General features: G+C 47.2%; 1 protein-coding gene across 2 annotated transcripts in view; it reads left to right on the forward strand.

Annotated features, from left to right (window-relative positions):
• The window catches only part of ZNF292 (zinc finger protein 292), a 635,852-nt gene that overhangs the window by 231,232 nt on the left and 381,533 nt on the right, over positions 1-23,087 (forward strand). For both annotated transcript variants that reach the window (XM_086926593.1, XM_086926594.1), the window contains one exon: positions 22,388-22,466. In XM_086926593.1, the coding sequence (XP_086782719.1) occupies positions 22,388-22,466 (79 nt within the window). The remainder of the gene's footprint in view (positions 1-22,387; positions 22,467-23,087) is intronic.

Raw genomic sequence — 23,087 nt, forward strand, 5'->3', positions numbered from 1 at the left:
CGCACTTCGCGCCTCATAGATCGAACTCTTTTGGACAGAGCTGGGCCTCACGTACAGTCTTCTCCTCATACTCCTCATATGCACGGGGTACGGCCATTCTGATCAAAAGGAATACACCTTTCCATCTAGCTGGCTCCAAGACAGACCCACAGGGGAGATATTGCTTAATGTGGGGCAGGCTGGGGCGTATGGCTGTGACGCTCGCCTGCTGTTATGGGCCTAACGTGGACGATCCGCAGTACTTTCCTGATTATTGGGCGGCAATAGTGGGGACGGGACCACAACACCTCATATGGGGGGGTGATTTCAATACAACCTTGAATCCCGTCTTGGATAGGTCACACCCCGCCCCCCACCATTATACTAGTGGAAGGGAGGTCCTCCGGGCGACTATTGATGGTAATAATCTCATAGATGCCTGGCGATCTCATTGCGGGGCAAGGGGGGAGGGTACGCATTTCACTGCACAAGCTAGATCATGGGCAAGACTTGATTACATACTCCTGACTTCACACCTCTACACGTCACTGGTTCACGCGACACACCTCTCCAGGACATATTCCGACCACTCCCCCGTATTTATCACATTGAACGGCTCTGAACTGGGCCCCCCGGTCACGGCATGGCGTATGCAACCCTCGATGCTGCTGGACTCGGAGTTCCAGGAAGAGCTTCGGGAAGAATGTTTAGACTTCTTTAAACGCAATAAAGACTCTGTCCAGGATGTTGAAACCATATGGGACGCCTTTAAGGCCACACTCCGGGGTCTCTGCATTTCAAAGGGCTCGGGGGTACTCAGGAGCATACTAAATAGATTAAAGTCTCTGGAATCTGACCTCAGAAACGCAGAGGAGACCCTCCGAGTGAACCCTGGGAGCACTACCCTAGCTGAGATACGGGAGAAACTATCGGAGTATTCTGACGAAGCTTCTAGGGAGGTGAAATTCAGGAACAAACACTGGGTGGCAAGAAGATATGGGGAGGGTGAGAGACCTGGGAAAGCATTGGTGGCGACGGTTAAACTCATGCGTTCGCCAACTGTTGTACTCGAGTTGGAAACTGCTGAAGGGCTGGTGCTCAGAGACACTACACTAATCCTGAATGAATTTGTACGACACTATAGTACGCTATACTCCTCCACCAGGACAGGCGAACTGACACTGGATGACTACCTGGCGGATGTGTCATTGGGGTGGCTGAGTGATTCACAAAGGGCCTTTCTGAGTGCCCCGTTCGAACTAGATGAGGTCAGGGAGGCTATCATGCACATGAAATCCGGTAAGGCCACCGGGCTGGATGGTATCCCTATTGAATTCTACAAGACGTTCATAGACTTCATGGCGCCGGTACTGCGCGAAGTATATGAAGATGCGCTGGAGGTTGGCCACCTTCCTGCCTCCATGAGAATCGCGCTCATCACGTCTCTACTCAAGCCGGGGAAGCCCGCTACTAACTGTGATTCATATAGACCCCTATCCTTGTTGAATTGCGACGTGAAGATTCTCGCCAAACTAATTGCGGCACGCATTAGCCTCCTACTGACCGATCTAGTACTCCCTGACCAGGCCGGATTTGTCCCAGGTAGGGCGACATCGCACAACCTCCGCACCTTTTTCTCTGTCTATGACTCAGTTTCCGAAGACTTGCCAATGGCAGCCATTTTTTTAGACGCCACTAAGGCGTTTGACTCGCTCGAGTGGGATTATGTGTTCAAGGTACTCGAGCGGATGGGCTTCCCGTTTATTTTTATCTCCTGGATCAGATTATTATATACGCGCCCAGTGGCCAGAGTACTCATCAACGGGAGATTGTCTTAGGAATTCCCTGTCTCCAGGGGAACTAGGCAGGGCTGCCCCCTTTCCCTGCTCCTGTTTGCCATAGCCACAGAACCCCTTGCAGCTAAACTACGGCAACATCATCGAAATAGTGCATTACGATGTTTTCAGAGGCAGATACTCATTTCAATGTATGCCGATGATATTGCACTCTGTTCGCCACCCAGGTGAGAACCTGCATCCCATCCTTAGAGAATTCATACGGTTCGGTGCTTTCTCTGGCGTCCAGATTAACTGGAACAAGTCATGCATTTTCCCACTCACTGCCTCGACACATCAGTTTCCACTGGAATTCCCGCTTGCTTGGTGTGAGGGAGATTTTAAGTACCTGGGTATACATGTAGAAAAGGATAGGGAGGCACTGATTCGTGCTAACTATGGCACAGTGATGGATAAGATCAGTGATAATATTTCCAGATGGATAACTCTTCCCCTGTCCATGGCTGGGAGGGCTTCGCTAGTAAAGATGGTGATACTCCCTCAGCTTCTGTATCTCTTTCTGAACATACCGTTTCATCCCGGGGCCGATTTCTTTCGGCTGCTGCGCTCGGAGCTACTTAAGCTGGTATGGGGTGGGAAGGCACCTAGACTCAAATGGGAGGTCCTTATCAGACCCTACTCGCAAGGTAGTTTTGGGATTCCAGATTTCGAACTTTATTACCGGGCTGCCCAGGCTCACTTTGCCTATTTCTGGATCCGACAACCAAGATACAGGCCCCAACTAGCGGCTGAACACTGGTTGGCACACCCAACGCCGATTGAAGGTGCGCTCGCTCCTGACCGGTTGCTCCCTCCTTGCTCCTCTCCCTGTACTGCTGCTATCTTCCTGGGGATCGCACTGCTGAATCAACTTCACGGTATCGCCTGCATTCTGTAATTTAGTGGTATCGCCTGCATTAGACTAATTTGCGCTGTGTTTAAAATCTGCTCGCCTGCATTTCACCAATTTGCGCAGTGTTTTTATAATCTCACAGCTCTCAGCGCATGTGATTGTAGCGCCGCCCGCCCTGCACTGCATTTAACTGTATTGGCCCACCTGGCAGCAACGTGCATTATTGTATTAATTTTCGCTGGCGACCTACTGCCCCTGCCTCGCCTCCCCTCTGACCTCCATCTTGTTTGCTGTTGTTGTTTTCCCTGCCCCTCCTCCCCGCTACCGCCTCCCAGCTGCTGACCCTCCCACCCACGTTCACAGAGCCTACCTCGTCCTTTCAGCCCCTGTGACCGCCCGGACTCGCTCCTGACCGGTTGCTCCCTCCTTGCTCCTCTCCCTGTACTGCTGCTATCTTCCTGGGGATCGCACTGCTGAATCAACTTCACGGTATCGCCTGCATTCTGTAATTTAGTGGTATCGCCTGCATTAGACTAATTTGCGCTGTTTAAAATCTGCTCGCCTGCATTTCACCAATTTGCGCAGTGTTTTTATAATCTCACAGCTCTCAGCGCATGTGATTGTAGCGCCGCCCGCCCTGCACTGCATTTAACTGTATTGGCCCACCTGGCAGCAACGTGCATTATTGTATTAATTTTCGCTGGCGACCTACTGCCCCTGCCTCGCCTCCCCTCTGACCTCCATCTTGTTTGCTGTTGTTGTTTTCCCTGCCCCTCCTCCCCGCTACCGCCTCCCAGCTGCTGACCCTCCCACCCACGTTCACAGAGCCTACCTCGTCCTTTCAGCCCCTGTGACCGCCCGGACTCGCTCCTGACCGGTTGCTCCCTCCTTGCTCCTCTCCCTGTACTGCTGCTATCTTCCTGGGGATCGCACTGCTGAATCAACTTCACGGTATCGCCTGCATTCTGTAATTTAGTGGTATCGCCTGCATTAGACTAATTTGCGCTGTTTAAAATCTGCTCGCCTGCATTTTACCAATTTGCGCAGTGTTTTTATAATCTCACAGCTCTCAGCGCATGTGATTGTAGCGCCGCCCGCCCTGCACTGCATTTAACTGTATTGGCCCACCTGGCAGCAACGTGCATTATTGTATTAATTTTCGCTGGCGACCTACTGCCCCTGCCTCGCCTCCCCTCTGACCTCCATCTTGTTTGCTGTTGTTGTTTTCCCTGCCCCTCCTCCCCGCTACCGCCTCCCAGCTGCTGACCCTCCCACCCACGTTCACAGAGCCTACCTCGTCCTTTCAGCCCCTGTGACCGCCCGGACTCGCTCCTGACCGGTTGCTCCCTCCTTGCTCCTCTCCCTGTACTGCTGCTATCTTCCTGGGGATCGCACTGCTGAATCAACTTCACGGTATCGCCTGCATTCTGTAATTTAGTGGTATCGCCTGCATTAGACTAATTTGCGCTGTGTTTAAAATCTGCTCGCCTGCATTTCACCAATTTGCGCAGTGTTTTTATAATCTCACAGCTCTCAGCGCATGTGATTGTAGCGCCGCCCGCCCTGCACTGCATTTAACTGTATTGGCCCACCTGGCAGCAACGTGCATTATTGTATTAATTTTCGCTGGCGACCTACTGCCCCTGCCTCGCCTCCCCTCTGACCTCCATCTTGTTTGCTGTTGTTGTTTTCCCTGCCCCTCCTCCCCGCTACCGCCTCCCAGCTGCTGACCCTCCCACCCACGTTCACAGAGCCTACCTCGTCCTTTCAGCCCCTGTGACCGCCCGGACTCGCTCCTGACCGGTTGCTCCCTCCTTGCTCCTCTCCCTGTACTGCTGCTATCTTCCTGGGGATCGCACTTCTGAATCAACTTCACGGTATCGCCTGCATTCTGTAATTTAGTGGTATCGCCTGCATTAGACTAATTTGCGCTGTGTTTAAAATCTGCTCGCCTGCATTTCACCAATTTGCGCAGTGTTTTTATAATCTCACAGCTCTCAGCGCATGTGATTGTAGCGCCGCCCGCCCTGCACTGCATTTAACTGTATTGGCCCACCTGGCAGCAACGTGCATTATTGTATTAATTTTCGCTGGCGACCTACTGCCCCTGCCTCGCCTCCCCTCTGACCTCCATCTTGTTTGCTGTTGTTGTTTTCCCTGCCCCTCCTCCCCGCTACCGCCTCCCAGCTGCTGACCCTCCCACCCACGTTCACAGAGCCTACCTCGTCCTTTCAGCCCCTGTGACCGCCCGGACTCGCTCCTGACCGGTTGCTCCCTCCTTGCTCCTCTCCCTGTACTGCTGCTATCTTCCTGGGGATCGCACTGCTGAATCAACTTCACGGTATCGCCTGCATTCTGTAATTTAGTGGTATCGCCTGCATTAGACTAATTTGCGCTGTGTTTAAAATCTGCTCGCCTGCATTTCACCAATTTGCGCAGTGTTTTTATAATCTCACAGCTCTCAGCGCATGTGATTGTAGCGCCGCCCGCCCTGCACTGCATTTAACTGTATCGGCCCACCTGGCAGCAACGTGCATTATTGTATTAATTTTCGCTGGCGACCTACTGCCCCTGCCTCGCCTCCCCTTCGACCTCCATCTTGTTTGCTGTTGTTGTTTTCCCTGCCCCTCCTCCCCGCTACCGCCTCCCAGCTGCTGACCCTCCCACCCACGTTCACAGAGCCTACCTCGTCCTTTCAGCCCCTGTGACCTCCCGGACTCGCTCCTGACCGGTTGCTCCCTCCTTGCTCCTCTCCCTGTACTGCTGCTATCTTCCTGGGGATCGCACTGCTGAATCAACTTCACGGTATCGCCTGCATTCTGTAATTTAGTGGTATCGCCTGCATTAGACTAATTTGCGCTGTGTTTAAAATCTGCTCGCCTGCATTTCACCAATTTGCGCAGTGTTTTTATAATCTCACAGCTCTCAGCGCATGTGATTGTAGCGCCGCCCGCCCTGCACTGCATTTAACTGTATTGGCCCACCTGGCAGCAACGTGCATTATTGTATTAATTTTCGCTGGCGACCTACTGCCCCTGCCTCGCCTCCCCTCTGACCTCCATCTTGTTTGCTGTTGTTGTTTTCCCTGCCCCTCCTCCCCGCTACCGCCTCCCAGCTGCTGACCCTCCCACGCTCCGCCCCCTCCACCATCCATTTATGGCCAATGCCTCCACGCGCAGCGTCCACGCGCTTCGGACACCCCCACGGTGCGCCAAAGGTAAGCCCGTCTACGCCCGTCCGCGCCTGGACCGCGCCCAGCGCCAGAACCCTGCCCCTCGCGCTGCCCAGCCCTCCCGCATTACCTACGATGCCGCCACCCTCCTAGCCCTTAACCCTGGTCGCGCTCCCAACTGCGTCCAAGCCGCTCCTGGACACACCCATGGACCTTTCTTCTGCTACTCCTGCAAATTCATCGTCACCGACAACATCTCCGCTACAACCTCACCACAGATACCCGACCCCAACCACCTACATTGTATCCTTCTCAACACCCGATCAGTCCACAGGCACGCCATCGACCTATGGAACCTACTAGACACCATCTCTCCGGACATCGCCTTCCTTACGGAAACATGGATGAATGCTTCCTCAGCACCAGACATCACCATTGCCATCCCTGATGAATATAAGATCACACGCAAGGACCGCACCAGCCACACAGGAGGAGGAATCGCTATAGTCCATAAGAAATCTATCCGCATCTCAACCAGCTCTGACGCCAACCTCGCCAATTCCGAACACCTTCACTTCCAGATCCACATCGACCCCAAGACCACACTCAGAGGCACCCTCCTTTACAGGCCACCAGGACCCCGCGCAAAATTCAGTGAAGACATCACGGACTTCATCACTCCACACGCGCTCCCCTCCAAAGAATACATCCTTCTGGGAGACCTCAACTTTCACTTCGATAAGATCAACGACCGCAACACCGCCACCCTCGTGGACAACCTCACCAACCTCGGACTTAAACAACTGGTCACTTCCCCCACCCACATCGCAGGTCACACACTCGACCCCATCTTCACCTCCAGCAACCATGTCTCCTTCAGCCACACTACGGACCTCATCTGGACTGACCACAGATGCGTTCACTTCACCTACAACAAACCAAAACCCAGCATCCACCTCCAACCTACCTTGAAAAGGAACTGGAACAAAATCACCACGGACCAAATCTCCGCATCGCTCCTTCAACACACCCCAGCCCCCTCCTCCAACGCCAACGAAGCCGCCGCTAATCTCACCCTATGGTTATCCAACACCGCTGACACCTTAGCACCTCTGAAAAAACATCAAAACAAACCTGGCAGCAAGAAGGCCTCATGGTTCAACGATGATCTCAAGAAGTCCAAGAAACTCTGCCGCTCCCTTGAAAAGGCCTGGAAAAAAGACCCAACCACCAGCACCAAGGACGCCTTCAAAAACGCCACCCGCACTCACCACCAACTAATCCGAAAAGCCAAGAAAGCAGCACTCAAGGATCGACTCGACAACAACGCTCACAACAGCAAGGAACTTTTCAACATCGTCAAGGAATTTTCCAATCCCTCGGCCAACTCCAACGACATCACCCCCTCTCAAACCCTCTGCGACTCCCTAGCCTCTTTTTTCCACAACAAGATTGCAGACATCCACAACAGCTTTGACAACCAACCCACCCTACCGTCTGCTATCCATCCTCCCCCCGTGAACACCCTTATCGACTGGAAACCAATCTCCACTGAGGACACCATCCGCCTGATGAACTCCATCCACTCAGGATCCCCCACAGACCCATGCCCTCACCACATCTTCAACAAAGCAGACTCCGTCGGATAGTGTTTGCGATGACTGAATCACAAGGTAGTGCACAGATGGAAAACATGGCGGCCGCTTGCTAATGCGGACCGCACGTCCCGACAGAGGCTCCTGCCTGGAGGTCAGAAAAGCGCTTTAGAGCCTCCAATGAGGCGGACGATCCTACCTGAGTGGGAGGCCATGCATGCCGGAGGGGAGTGAGCCGTTTGCGGAGGATCCCCATCCCGGGCACACGTGAAGCACCCGCCGCCCGGTCTCGGTGCTCGTGGCTGTTGTTTGGAGCCCGGCTCGGCAGGGAAGCAGAGTTGATTCTGGGCGCTCGGCGAGTGCTTGATGCCGCCCCTGCTGGAGCGAGCTGAGCCGATTGAGGTTTCCCTGGCGCTCGGTCTCTGTGCCTGCAGCTGCTGACTGGGACCGAACGAACTCTGAGCACACCTGCGAGTGCTCGGCTCGGCACCACCCCGCCCATCTGTAGCCACTGGGAGTGCCTCGGGGGAGCTGTGTTTCTGCCTTTCTGGTTTCTTCTTCGTCTTTCGTGAACTGGCGCTGGCTGCAGGGGGAAAATCATCCTCGGCAGCTATCTGTAGCATTGAGGAGTGGTCTAACGGCCGATGTGCTGGGGGCACTTTTTTTCTCCTGCTCCCTCTCGCTGGAGCGAGGCAGCCGTGGAGCTGCGAAGGAGCAGGAGGGCAGTTCTTTACACGAAAGGTGCAGCTTTAACTTCAGCCACAACTTCAGTAACAAGGTCTGGTAAGCGGGACTACTTGGTAGAGGGGGATGTGGTAGAGCTGCAGACGGGGGCTAATAATCTACCCCCCTGCTTTGGCAGTGCCTCAGAAAATAAAACTGAACTGGCAGGAGAATACTCTTTTAATAACTGGGCGCCAAACACAAAAGCACAGCATCAAACGACAAGTCATGAGGGAATCCCGATAAGAGCCTTTTCTCCTGATTCCAACAATATTGTTAAGAATAGACTACAAGCCCTCTCCAACGCAGTCGCACGTCAGAATATCAGAAAAATTCCATCTAAACAGAAGAAGGTAACCGGTGAGAAGAAAGGCTCAACTAGCGACAACCTGGGGAAGCGGAAGGCAAAGGGGAAGGGGAAGGGCAGGCAAAAGGATCTTGATCTCGAGGAGTGTGAAAATAGTTTGCAGCTGGGCTTAAACTCAGTGAAAGTTTTCGAAAAAGAAGCTGGTCTTGAGACAGAGTCAGAAACAGAAATAGGGTCTGAAGTAGATGCACTACAAATATCAGGCAATAAGACCCTGGGGGCCAAGGGGAGGATTGCGTCCAAATGTACTAATAAAACAATAGCAGAGAAGGAGATACCCCAGTCTGAAGACAGCTTTAAAAAACCCAGGGGTACAAGAGTTACACCCTCTTTGAATTCTTATTTTAAGGTCCTACCCCAGATTCTAAACCTTAACCAGGAACAACTGCCCCGGCCTGTAGCATCAGAAATGTCTATCATAACAAAAAATTCTGTCTCATCAGTCATATCTAGTACGGGGCTCTTGATAGAGACCAATAAAAAGGCAGAAACTTCAGATCAGGGCGAAGATCAGGGCAATGATGATGACGGAAAGCTGAATGGTATCCAGACGCCAGAGACACTGCCCTTGAACGCAAACTCAGCAGGTGGAGAAAAGACGGACAAACAAAGCAACCCGGCCCAAAATCTAGGCGAGGGGAAGGAGGGTAGTGATGACAGCGATGATACAATACAGCGCATACTTCTCAATATGAGCAAGGAAATTAAATCTGGCTTTGAAGAGTCAAAAGCTTGCTTTGCGGAATCTAGGCAAAACCAATCGGAAATCCGGGTCATGTGTGAAAATTTGGAATCCAAAGTAGATGGACTTTCTGAAAGGACAGGATGCCTAGAGACAACGGTAGAGGGCCTCAAAGCAAGATTAGATCATGCTGAAAAGAAAATGGTGACCATGAGAAGGGAGGGAGAAGCAGTAAAGGATAGAGTAGAGTCCTTAGAGAATTATTCAAGAAGGAACAACCTCAGGATTTTAAAAGTCCCGGAAGGAAAAGAGGGGAGTGATCTTAAAAAATACGTGGTGACCTTGCTTAAGAACTCGCTGAAATTAGAGATGTCAGAAGCAGACTTGGAGACTGACATACAAAGAGTTCATCGAGATCCGTTCCGCTTAAATCCAAGTAGACCTAAACCTAGGAAGATTCTAGTAAACTTCTTGACATACAGAAACAAGGAAACGATTCTAACCTTAGCACTCAAGGCTAAAACCCTGCAGGCCTCAGATTTTTCCTTTGAAGTAAGATCTGATCTATCTAAAACTACTTTGGATAGACAGTGGGAGCTAGGCCAACGTATAGAAAAATTTAGAGCCTTGGGAGCTACTGCGCAGATGTGATTCCCTGCCTTCTTAAAAATCATGTTTAACAACAAAATGTATAATATCAAGACACCTCTTGAGGCAGACGAATTGTTAGTCTCCATCAGCGAATTTTCCCACACACCTAGATAAATAAGATTCTCACATAAATAAATAAATAGCATTGGGGTCCCCCGCACCAAAAAAAAAAAAAAAAAAAAAATACTAAAAAAAAAACAAAAAAAAAAAAACATATATACATAAATACATAAATAAAATAAATATGTGTGTATATATATATATATATATATATATATGTGTATAGGTGTGTGGGTATATGGATATGTGTGTGTGTGTATCTATCAATATACATACATAGAAAGAGTACGCATATCAGCCAAATGAAAATAAAAAGGGGAGGCACTCAGATTAGTACACAACTTTATAAAATAAAAAAAAAATAATAAAAAAAAAAAAATAATAAAAAAAAAAAAAAAAAAAAATAATAATAAAGGGGAAGTGTCTTCCTCCTCTCGCTTTTGTATATCTTCCAATATGATCAAAGGATCGATTGACTGGTACCCGTGACAATTGGGGCTCCAGGCAGGAGTATGTCGGGGGCGAAAAGCTGGCCAGCCATCAGGCCAGAGTAAGTAGGGAGGGGTTTTCCAGGGGAGGGAGGGGGGAGGTAGTGGGGAAAAAAGCACAAAAAAGTCCTCAAGACCAAAACTTCAAAAAACGGATATCTATCGATTCCAGGGTATATAGGGAATATAGTATAAGAATGGTCAAGATCCAAACCAATGAAGGAGAGATACTAGAAGGTCGAGCAAAGAGAAAACCAAAAACTATTAAAGGGGGAATGAGTAAAGAGAGGCAAGGGAACGCTAGAGAGAAATGAGAGACATTGATTTCCTCTCCTGGAACGTAAACGGTCTGCGCGTACGAGGGAGAAGACATATAATCATGCAGTATCTCAGAGATTCGCCCGCGCAGATTATAACGATCCAGGAGACACACTTAAATAAAAAAGAAATTTCAGATATTTTAAATAAATTAAGATGGGTCGATAAATTTGTTACCACGGATCACAACGCTAGCATCCGTGGGTTAGCTATTATCTTTAAAAAAGGCGCTAAAGCCCAGATTGAAGATTTCAAGGCAGATCCAAACGGGAGATGGATAATAGCCAATGTCCAGCTAGATCTTAGGAGATTTACCCTAGTAGTGTACTATGGACCTAACCAAGATGACCCCACTTATATAAACACTATACAAAACCATCTGATAAACATCACTAATCCTATAATATGGTCGGGTGATTTTAATTTGATATTAGATCCTAAGTTAGATAAATCCCACAGTTCTAGGGCAATAAGTCATAACAAATCTAGAGAAACATTATTGCACTGTATGTCTAATTTGGGAGTTGAAGACTTCTGGAGACAGAGAGCTGGGAAAACATTGGGGTTCTCTTATCATAACCATAAGTATAGGCATAAATCCCGAATTGATTATGCCTTATTTAGCTTCTCTCTAAAAGATTTGATAAGGAGTATCACATATCTACCATCGCACTTATCAGATCACTCTGCTATCATTTTCTCGCTAACAGTAGACCGCGAACACAGCTTTGCCTCATGGTCCTTCGATCGTACTCTCTTATTAGAGGAACTGGAAAGGGTTTATCTTACATCTGAGACCACTGCCTTCTTAGAGTTGAATTTAGACTCGGCCCCATTGGTTAGTGTGTGGGAGACGTGGAAAGCATATATAAGGGGATGCATTACTAATAGGGCTTCTTACAGGAAAAAGAAGTATAGAGAGGAATTAAGGTCGATAGAGCAAGATCTGACAAAACTGGATTTAATGGATCAAGTACCTTACACCAACTCAGATAAGAAAAAAGAGCTAAAGGACAAATTAGACACATTATTACAGGAGAGAATTAATAAACGTTGGCAGGCTAGTAAACTCTCCCACTTTGAATACGGTGAGTCAGCAGGAAAGATATTAGCCTGGAAAATAAAAGCTGAACAGGTTAGGAAACACATAAAAGAAATTAGAGTGGGTGGAGAATTAAATACCAGAAAAACTGATATAGCGATTGGTGAAGCCTTTAGCACCTTCTTTCAAAAAATTTATACTGATGAAATAATTGATAATACTGATAACATCGAGGAAAGAAATAATTGGCTGGAAAAGTTAGATCTTCAAGAGCTAAAAGAGCAACAGAGCGAGAATCTAGACAGGGAGATAACCCAGGGGGAAGTTGAAAATACCATCAAGAAGTTAAAACAGGGAAAAGCCACAGGACCGGATGGGATTCCGGGTGAAGTATATCGGGTCCTTAACTCCACACTTACCCCGATAATGACAAATCTATTTAATGATATATTATTAAAAGGAGAGACACCACCTAGATCCTGGGGAGAAGCAAATATTGCCTTAATCCTAAAACCAGATAAAGATCCAACAGACTGTGGTTCATATCGTCCAATCTCGCTCCTAAACAACGACTATAAGATCTTTTCGTCAATTTTGGCCGCTCGTTTAGGTAGCGAGATTGGAGGTATCATACATCAGGACCAAAAGGGGTTTATAAGAGGCCGACAACTTGCCGACTTAACATACGATCTAGTTGGAGCCATAGACATTGCCTCAACATTTGCTTTACCTCTTGCAATTATGACTCTCGATGCAACAAAAGCATTCGATAGAGTAAACTGGTCCTACTTACATGCCGCTATGGCAAAGTTTAAAATAGGACCTAAATTCCGTAGAACGATAGGCCTATTGTACAAAAACCCTAAGGCAAGTTTGATAATAAACGGAACATGCACAAATCCCTTCCAAATTTCAAGAGGAACGAGACAGGGGTGCCCTCTTTCCCCCCTACTATTTAACATTTATCTGGAACCTTTTGCTCACTCCATACGAGAAAATCCTAATATCCCTCCCTTTTCATTCTCAGGGTGGGAAAAGAAAGTCGGGATGTATGCTGATGACATTCTTATTTACACTACAGACCCGACACGGGCCTTCCCTAGGGTAATCCATAGCGCAGAGGAATTTGGGAAACACTCAGGCTATGAAATTAACGCAGGGAAGACGGAGATAATGGCTTGGAACATCGACAATATTCAGCTTCCCTTAAAATCTTCAATGCGCTACCTGGGTATAAGAATCACCAAAGATCCTAACGTGTTGGCTCAGAACAATCTAGACCGCGTTTCACACGAAGCGAAAATATTAATGAAGTCCTGGTCATTTTTACCTCTCACCATCTATGGAAGGACTAGCTTAGTAAAAATGTCTATCCTCCCGAAATACACTTTTCTCTTCAATACAATTCCTTTATTATTTGACACGAACAAATTAAAAACATCCCAACAAAACATAAATTCATTTGTTTGGTGTTACAAATCATCCAGGTTGGCGTGGAAGAAACTGAGAAGGAGAAGGGAAAAAGGAGGCCTTGCTCTGCCAGATCTGGAATACTATGGGTGGGCCTTTCATCTGACCCATTCCAGGATGCTATTAAAGTCCCCATTAGACAACTCTAACGGTAACTTGTTCAAAGCCATGCTATTGGGTTCAGACCTTCCATCGGACGGATTTCTATTTAAATTCGGGCATCAAAGGTTCTTTAAAAAAGTTAGATTGAAGACACTATACTGCTCCATAAAAGAATGGTCTCAAATTAAATCGAAGGCGGGGATAGCATACTTCTCTGACTATGCACCGATATGGGACTTTCCTGGGCTTTCATCGAATTCCATACAGACAATAAAAACAGTCCTACAAGAAGCAGGAATTACAAGATGGGGAGAATTAGTAGAAGATGGCTCTCTTATTGATTGGGAAATATTCTCAGACAAGGCAACCTCACCATTAGCTTGGTTTGTCTATAGTCAGCTTTTAAGCTGGCTTCGTTTTCAAACAACTAAAAATACCAAATTTGGAGGAGACAGTTTATTAGAGAAGAATCTAATGGAAAAATCACACAAGGGAAAGGAGGTTGCTGCACATTATTGGAGTATCTTGGAAGAAAAAGAGGACGAGCTTAATCTTCCGACAAAGCTATGGGGTGGAGAGGGTGAACCCCAAGCAGAAGGGAAATGGATTGAGTCCTTTACGCTTCTTTATAAGATTATAAAACCAGCCTGGCTGAGGCGCAATCAACTGTTTACATTACATCGGGCATACTATTCCCCCAAAAGGCTTTCTAAGTTTCAACCGGGGAAATGCTGCAGTAAATGTTCCCTGCCAGCTGCCTCAGATCTACATATGTTCTGGGAATGCCCGAATGTTACTATTTTCTGGCAGGAAGTAAAGATATCGCTGGATTCAATCCTCAAAATCTCTGTCCCCCTCTCATGGTCCTTGGTAATATTTGGACTGAGTGACAATATCAAAGGATTAGAAAGAGAGTTCCTATACTACGCCATATTATTAGCTAGAAGACAAATATGCAAAAATTGGGTTAACATCAACCCACCAACCCATGCAGAGTGGTTGTCTTCACTTTACATCACATCAAAAACAGATCTGGCCAGAACATGTAACCCCCGTACTGTGAGATTTTGGAACTTCTTAATTGAGTGGAGTCGGAACAGTTAGGACCCCGGGGTGTTTTTTTTTTTTTTTTTTTTTTTTTTTCCCCCCCGGGTCCAATGATTAAGCCTCTGTCTCCATGTCCAACGGGAGGCGCCCCATGCCATAGTTAAATTGGACGATCAGCCCATTTTGGGTGGATATTGGAGCTAGATCGTGTGGGGCTATATTTCTCAGCTTTGACACCAGACCGCCTTCCAGGGAAAATTGACGGTACCTTAAAAAGGCTACTGGGTCCCGCGGAGGAAGGCCCCTGGATCGATTAAGTGGCAAATGAGGACAAAAAAAAAAAAATAATAATAAAAAAATAAAAAAAAAAAACAAAGCAGACTCCGTCATAGCACCGCACCTCCGAGACGTCATCAACTGCTCCTTCAACTCCGCTACCTTCCCTGAAGACTGGAAACACGCTGAACTCACCGCCCTTCTGAAAAAACCAACAGCGGACCCCACCGAACTCAAAAATTACCGCCCCATCTCGCTTCTTCCATTCCCGGCCAAAATCATCGAGAAAGCCGTCAACAACCAGCTCGCCGCCTTCCTCGAAGCCAACAAATCCCTCGACCCCTCACAATCTGGCTTCCGAGCAAAACATAGTACCGAGACCGCCCTCATCGCAGCAACAGATGACATTCGAACTCTACTGGACAATGGAGACACAGTCGCCCTCATCCTCCTCGACCTCTCTGCAGCATTCGATACAGTCTGCCACAGCACCCTTCTACAACGCCTCAATAACATCGGAATCCAAGGAAAAGCACTGGAATGGATCACCTCGTTCCTCACCGGTAGAACCCAGAGAGTCCGCCTTCCTCCATTCAAGTCCGAGGCCTCTGAAGTCATCTGCGGCGTACCTCAAGGATCCTCACTCAGTCCCACCCTCTTCAACGTATACATGAGCCCCCTCGCGGCCATCGCACGCCAACACAACCTCAACATCATCTCTTACGCGGACGACACTCAACTGATCCTTTCCCTCACCAATGACCCCGGCGCCGCCAAAGCTAACCTGCACGAAGGAATGAAAGAAGTCGCCGAATGGATGAAACAAAGCCGTCTGAAACTGAACTCAGACAAAACAGAAGTCCTCATCCTAGGCACATCCCCCTCTGCTTGGGACGACTCCTGGTGGCCGGAAGCCCTCGGAAAAGCACCCATCCCGACAGACCACGCACGGAACCTTGGCGTCATTCTGGACTCTTCACTCTCAATGAACAAACAAGTCAACGCCGTATCCTCTTCCTGCTTCAACATTCTTCGCATGCTCAGAAAAACATTTCGCTGGATCCCCTCCGAAACTAGGAAAACAGTCACCCACGCCCTGGTCACGAGCCGACTGGACTACGGAAACACCCTCTACGCAGGTACCACCGCTAAACTCCAGAAGAAACTCCAACGAATCCAAAACGCCTCAGCCAGGCTCATACTAGACATCCCACGCAACGAACACATCTCTGGTCACCTTAAAGACCTCCACTGGCTACCCGTCAATAAGAGGATCACTTTCCGACTGCTCACCCACGCACACAAATCACTTTACGACATCGGACCAGGCTGCCTCAACTCTCGACTGTCCTTCTACACCCCCTCCCGCCAACTACGCTCTTCCGACCAAGCCCTCGCCACTGTACCTCGCATCAACAAGACCACCATGGGAGGCAGATCCTTTTCTTACCTGGCTGCTAAAACATGGAACTCACTCCCCGCTTACCTCCGCCTCACCCAGAACCACCTAGCGTTCAGAAAGCAGCTTAAAACGTGGATATTTGACAAATAATCCTCCTCCTCCTAAGCGCCTTGAAACCCTCTGGGTATGTAGTGCGCTATACAAATTTTATGACTTGACTACTCCCCGGTGGAAGGTAAGGATAAGACCCCAAACACAGTACTTAGCACTGTGACTGCGTGGAACAATATCACTTTGAGACTCGATTTGCAACTACTATATGCCCCACTATTGCCCTTGACTTATCACCCGCAGCTGCCGCTTTTACAGGAAGCAGGCTTTCAAAAATTGTTGACGAAAATACACGTTCGTACATGGGGGGACTTGTACCGTGATGGCACCTTTCGTACCAAAGACCAGCTTTATGAAGGCATACAGCAGACACCACTAGAAACATTTTACTATATTAGAGTCCGACACGGGTTACAGGCAGTTACACCTGACTTCCCGCACGAACCTCCTGTACTTCTCCCACTGCAGAACCTACTACTACACGATAATCCCAACAAACTAGTGTCCACACTGTATAAATCGGTCCGTGCAAACATGAACTACACATTTGCCTGCCAGGAAAAAGTGGGAACAGGAATTGGCCATGACCCTTACTGATAGGCAGTGGGAATTCTGTTTACAACAAACTGAGCGCATATCTTCTAACAGTAGATATAGGATCATTCATTATAAACTCGTACACAGATTGTATCACACACCGGCACGCTTACATAGATTCCAGCTGAGATCTACTGACACTTGTGACAGATGTGGGGCTCCAGGGGCTGATTTCCTCCACCTTGCATGGGGATGTGCTCCGGTATGCCACCATTGGGATCAGGTTTTTCAGGCAATCTCCAAAATGATACACATGACGGTGGATCCATCCCCGATGGTGGCATTACTGGGCTATGCTGAACAACTCCAGGCGGCCCATCGCAAATATGTGGCACTGGCCATGCTATTAGCCAAACGCAGGGTGGCCTGTAGGTGGGGGAGGGGAAGAGCACCCAAATTCAAGGATTGGATACGAGACATGGTATATTGCCAAGAACAATTGCATACTTACTCCGAATTGCTGCCGTCCACCTCCAGACCCACTGACATATGGGCCCCGCTGCACTGTTACTTAATAGCGGAATCCGCAGAGGATGCCAGTAATTGAGGTTGAGATGCTGGGATGTTGCTGTGTTGCTCCCTATTCCGGGGGGGGGGGGGGAAATCGAGCTAGTCTAGTGTGGTCTCAGTAGCTGCAGTCCTGGTTTCCCCTCCCCCCCCTACCCCCCCCGCATCATTGATTGTGACTCACTCCTGCTCCCAAAATACTACCCCGCCTGCTCGCTGCCCTATACCTCAGAGGCGATGATTCATCTGGTCATCTCTTGTGACGAGACACATTATTCCGGCCTTGGTGTGACTCCCGCTGTATGTCCTGCACCCACTACGCCGCCCATCGCTTTAGGTCTGCCGCCAGGCTGGCGCACAAGCCCCTCCCTCTGGTGATTGGGATACCGCACATGTTACAGTTAACAAAAATGAAAAAAGCGAGACAAACTGATCCGGTCATGTTGAGTATGTACTTGTCACTATGTTGATATGATGTCTGTACAGCGATGAGTGCACTAGCTTTATTATGTCTTTGATCATCCTGTTGTGCACAGATAGCGGCCAGCCTCCGGGTTGTTGGCATGACGCTGTGTATCCTTGACAGTACTCAATAAATGTCTTGCACCAAAAAAAATTAAAAAAAATTGCTCATTCGGAATAAATCTGGCTCGCCATAGCGAGCGGGTGATTTGATTTTTCGAGCCCTGTAACTTATGCGGTACCTAAGAATATATCTTTGAAATATAGTCACTGGATGATGTAATCAGAAATATCATTTGAGATGTCATTAGTGATGTCATAAGTGATGTTACTGACCATTTCATGAGTTATGTAATATGTGAGGTCATTGGCAGTGTAGAGACCACAACCCACTCTCCCTTGCTCTTCGTCATTTATTGGACGGAGAACTCGGGGGTTCATACGTCCCTTTCAACGCTTGCCCACCAGGAGCTTCATCCCTCAAATTGCGGTAGGCGCCTAAAATTGAGTAATCTTATTATGGACAAAGAGAAAGTCCTATCCATTTCAACACTCCTGGCTACTGTTCAGTCCAAGTTAGGTGTACCAACCTTACATCCTGAGGAAGTTTCAGCGCATTTTGGTGCTACCACCAAGCCCCTGAGTGAACTTTTCCATCTTCCAAGTAAGGCCTCTTGTGTTAATAAGCGTAAAATCAGGCCGAACCCACATGGCTGGTACACGAAAAAATGTAGGGAGATGAAAAACTCCTTGATTGGCGCTGTGAAGAGCAAGTCCTTGGCCGATATAAGATTGGCAAGGAAAAACTATTCGCAGACTGTGCTTGCAGCGAAGAGAGAATGGGAGGACAAATTCTGGACGGATTTGAGGAAAGCAAGTTTGGAAAGGGATGCTAGAGCCTTCTGGAACCTTATAAGATCTAGGGATTGGCCGGAAAGCACATTGATAACGTGCAACATCCCTGCCCTGAGCTGGTTCAATCACTTCTCATCCCTCTATGTTGCAATCAAGCCACTTACCAAGACTGCTCCTTTATTGGGTGTTTGCCTAACGGGATTAGAGTACGTTCCCTTTACTGGTAGAGAGGTGGAGGATGTAATCAAGACACTGGTGCCTTTGAAAGCTGCAGGGCCTGACGGGATACCGGGAGATCTACTACGGGCAAGTCCCAGGGAGTGGGGGAAGCTTGTATCATCACTGTTAAATGTCATTAGTGAAGGTGCGCCCGTTCCCGAATCCTGGAAGGTGGCAGAGGTTGTCCCGATATTCAAGAAGGGGTGTCGCGACAACCCTGCCAACTACAGGCCAATAAGTCTTATTGACTCCTCCCAAAAAGTGTCAGGGAAGGTGATCCTGAGAAAATTTCTCCAGTGGATGGACGACAATAACATCTTGTCGGACCTCCAAGCTGGGTTCCGCTCTGGCACTGGGACCATCGAGCAAGCTTTCAGATTGACCCTTCTCCACTGGATGGTGGGGGTGCTGGGAGGGGGCAGTCTACATTTGGCCTTTATAGACCTAAAGACTGCCTTCGACCTGGTTCCTAGGGAGAAGTTATGGAAGGTTTTGCTAGACTTAGGGCTGCCCACGTACATTCTTTCCCTATTGGTCAAACTACATGATGGCAATTTTGCACAGGTGCGTTGGGGTACGAAGGGTGAAAAAACAGAAAGGATCCCCGTGGGAAGGGGCGTCCGACAGGGATGTGTCCTAGCGCCCACCCTGTTTTCACTTTATGTAAACGGCGTGGTTGAACATCTGCTTAGAAATCCCTCGGACGCTCCCTCCTTGGCGGGTAAACGGATCCCCACACTGCTTTTTGCAGATGACACCCTTCTTAATTCAAAGTCCCCTATGGGTCTCCAGAGCCTTTTGAATAGTTTCCAGGAGTTTTGTCTGTCGAGAGGGCTGGTAATTAATACCGACACAACCAAGTTCCTGGTTATGAACCCCCCCTAAGAAACTTGGCAGACTTCCGACTCTGAATTCCGAGCCATTGGAGAGTTTCTGAGTTTGACTACTTGGGTATCCGCCTCAATGATTCCCTTTCCCGGAATTCACACATCCATAAAATGTTACTGGGCCACAAAAGGGTAGGAGGCACTTTACTTAAGAAACAACGCTCCTCAACTAGCAAACCCCTTGCCCCAGTTGTGGAAATATATAAAGCCAGAGGGGTCAATGCCGCTCTATACGGGGCGGAGCTGTGGGGCACTTGCAACCTGGATCCACTAGTCAAATCAGAGAACAAATTCTTGAAAGATCTGATGGCTCTCCCTTGGAGCACACCAACAGTGCCAGTGCTACTGGATTTATGTTGCAGACCTATCAGGGACCAAGCACAACTTCGTCCCCTGCTCCTTTGGGCACGGTTATGGCGGGTGCCCGAACTAGTTTTCTATGCGGAAGCACTATCTGAGGTTATGGCCATGGCAGGATGGTCCAGGATCAAATGGCTGAGGGATGTCAAAAAATTACTGGTGGAGATAGGGTTACCTGATGCATGGACTTTGAAAACCGCCCCACCAAAAGCTACTATTAAAAAGTTGTATTGGAATTGGGTCTCTGCAAAACTACACCTAGACTCACGCCATTACAACTCTACTGTAGCTTTTGTGAGGATCCAGGATGTGGTGGCCTATGAACCTTATTTAGACATTATCTCCATTCCGTTTGACCGCACCCTGTATTTTAAGTTTCGAGTGGGGATTCTACCAGTAGGTGAGGTAGTCGCCCGCTGGAAGCGGCCTTATCAACTTTCCCCTTTTTGTGCATCCTGTTCCACTCGAGTAGAGTCTGTAGCCCACATCTTCTTTGAGTGTCCGGACTATCGTGCACCGAGGCCTCGCTGGCTAAAACCATGATGTAGACTCTTAGGCACCCACCAGTGTATAGTGGCAATGCGCATTTTAATGACTGACACATCCCCTGTGATTGTATGTGCTGTGTCAAAATTTTTAAAATGGGCTTGGTTGATTCGTACTAGAAGGCTTTCCTTCTCAATTTAATTCTGGTTTTAACCCTTTTAATCAATTATTTTCCTGTTTTAATCTATTGTGTGTAAATAGATTGCATTTGTATTGTAAAACGTAATGCTGTAAGCTTTTATGGTATTTTTTTTACCGAAATAAAGCCAATCAATCAATCAGTTGATAAAACTAGCTTTTCTCTTTTTCAATTTTTGACTATCGCTGAATCTCCTGCGATGCAGAAGAAAAGGTTACTTGCAGTCCTAGTTCTGCATTGTAGCAATCATTGAAGTCTTAAAACCACCCACCTACCTCCCTCACTGGGTATAGTATTTCACCATAAAAAGAGCTGACTTTAAGGCAACTGCCAGTAGAGTGCATCATGGGTAAGGAAGCTCCTAGACTCTTAAAGAGGCATTTTTCCCTCCATTTGCATAAACTTTTCACACCTTGTTTTGCAATTTGTTCAACGTCTGCTGTATTAGCTGGATCTTACCGGAACTTGTGAATATTTCACACTGTACAAAGGCCTCAACGGTTCACATTGCACAGTCTGGTTTTGCGTGCTTTTAGCTTTTTATTCCACCAGTGTCTAGCGTTAATGTGGTGGTAAGTCTGTTTAATGTTTATGAATATCCGTGATTATCCTGTGATTGAAAAGCTAAGTAAGTTCAATGAAATCCTAGATTTTGGTCATGGGATACTGCTTTGAATTAATAAACATCCTCCTAATAAATCTTTGAATGGAAGGAAAATCAGTATAAGAACTTAAAAAAATAATGTTAAACTGTCTCAACACTGCACCCTTGGACAGAATGCCTACATTTGGTTCTTAAAATGGCCATTTCATATACCATTGACTGGCAATGACCTCTGGCTGAAGAAATTACAAGAGTCAATAATTAAAGTATTGTAGATCCCGGCGAAAATGTTAAAAAATACTAGGCTATCTTCAGCCTCTGTCATAGATGAATCTGATAAAATGTTGATTACTCTGAGAATCCTGACTAAAAAAGTCTAGTACGCAGGAAGTCCAGGTTAGAATTGGCTAAGCTACTTAAAGTTGTGCAATGCTTCCCCCCGCACCCAGTCTAGGACTTGATTTGCATAGAAGTTCAGGCCCCTGTGTAGTTCACGAAAATGAAGTTTAAAGACGTTTTTTTCAGTGAACAGCTGATGGTACGTGATTCAAAAATGTTGTCTTCTCTTAATGTTCTAAGCTATCCAGATCTATGAAACTCGCCAAGAAGCAGATACTTGGAGAGAAAATGGCTATAGGCTCCCAGGAACACATTTTCTGGTTTCTTTTAATTTTATGTATAGTTTAATACCTTTAAATTGATTTTTATTGAATTGCATGATCTCTGAGAGGTAATTATTCAACTGAATACACCACGTAATCTCCACCCTGCTTCTTACTCAAGTACAAATTGTATGTTTTTCTCAGCCATCCGAGTTTTGCACTAATCGATTTTAAGCACAGTGACCTGACTTAACGGAGATGTGACTGCCCTTAAATTTTGATTGAAAAGCTTGGCAGTGTTGCTCTGCTTTTTATTTGATTGTATACACCTTTTGCTTAGTGCAGGTAGTGTGTGACCTTGATATTTTATTAAAATTGCCTTGAGGGTTAATTTTTCTGGTATTATCACTTCAACACTTACATTTTGGTTTTACAGGAGCTGTGTTGAGCTTTTACTTGGTCTGCCTCACGATTTGCCAGAAAAGCATTGGAAAGAATTTCAGAGAGCTGTACAGGTGAGATTTCTTTATTTAGCTCTTCAAACTAGATTTGAAGGAGTTTAAAGTAGTTGCTGAATCATCTGTGTACTAACCTTCATTAATCGTGTACTCTTGTTATCAACTTAAATAATAGTAATTAGCCCTATTCTTTTATTAGCCCCACATTCTAAATGTGCATGAGTGTCACCTTGCATGGCTATTTATCAGTATATAGTCTGCTTAACTGTTGTTCATGTTTACTAATTTCCTCTGTATTTGAGTGAACTTTTAACTTTTTCAAACCAATGTTTTAACATTAAAATCTTCATGAAAGAGCAGTGTGTAAATGCACCAGAATTACGTAGCTCTTGCATAGTAAAGCTTTCCTGTAGGCAAATGGGTTATTTGTTGAAGGGGTGAGTTCCCACTTCAAAGACTATTCCCAAGATTGATGTTGATGGGTTGCAGTGGTCAGTCCTGCGAAAACCCTCTATGATCAGACTTAGAAACTTTTCAGGAAGTCAGATCTCCTTCAGTGGAGAAAACCAGCAAGTTGTATCTGACCGGCGATTCAACTGCTTCGGCTTGATGCCGGTCCTGGTCTTCCTCAAATTGTTTGGAGGAAAATTTCCAAAACGTGGCAAAGTCCCAGCTTTT

Source organism: Lissotriton vulgaris, chromosome 6 (genome assembly GCF_964263255.1).
Source record: "Lissotriton vulgaris chromosome 6, aLisVul1.2, whole genome shotgun sequence".
Classification (NCBI taxonomy): Eukaryota; Metazoa; Chordata; class Amphibia; order Caudata; family Salamandridae; genus Lissotriton; species Lissotriton vulgaris.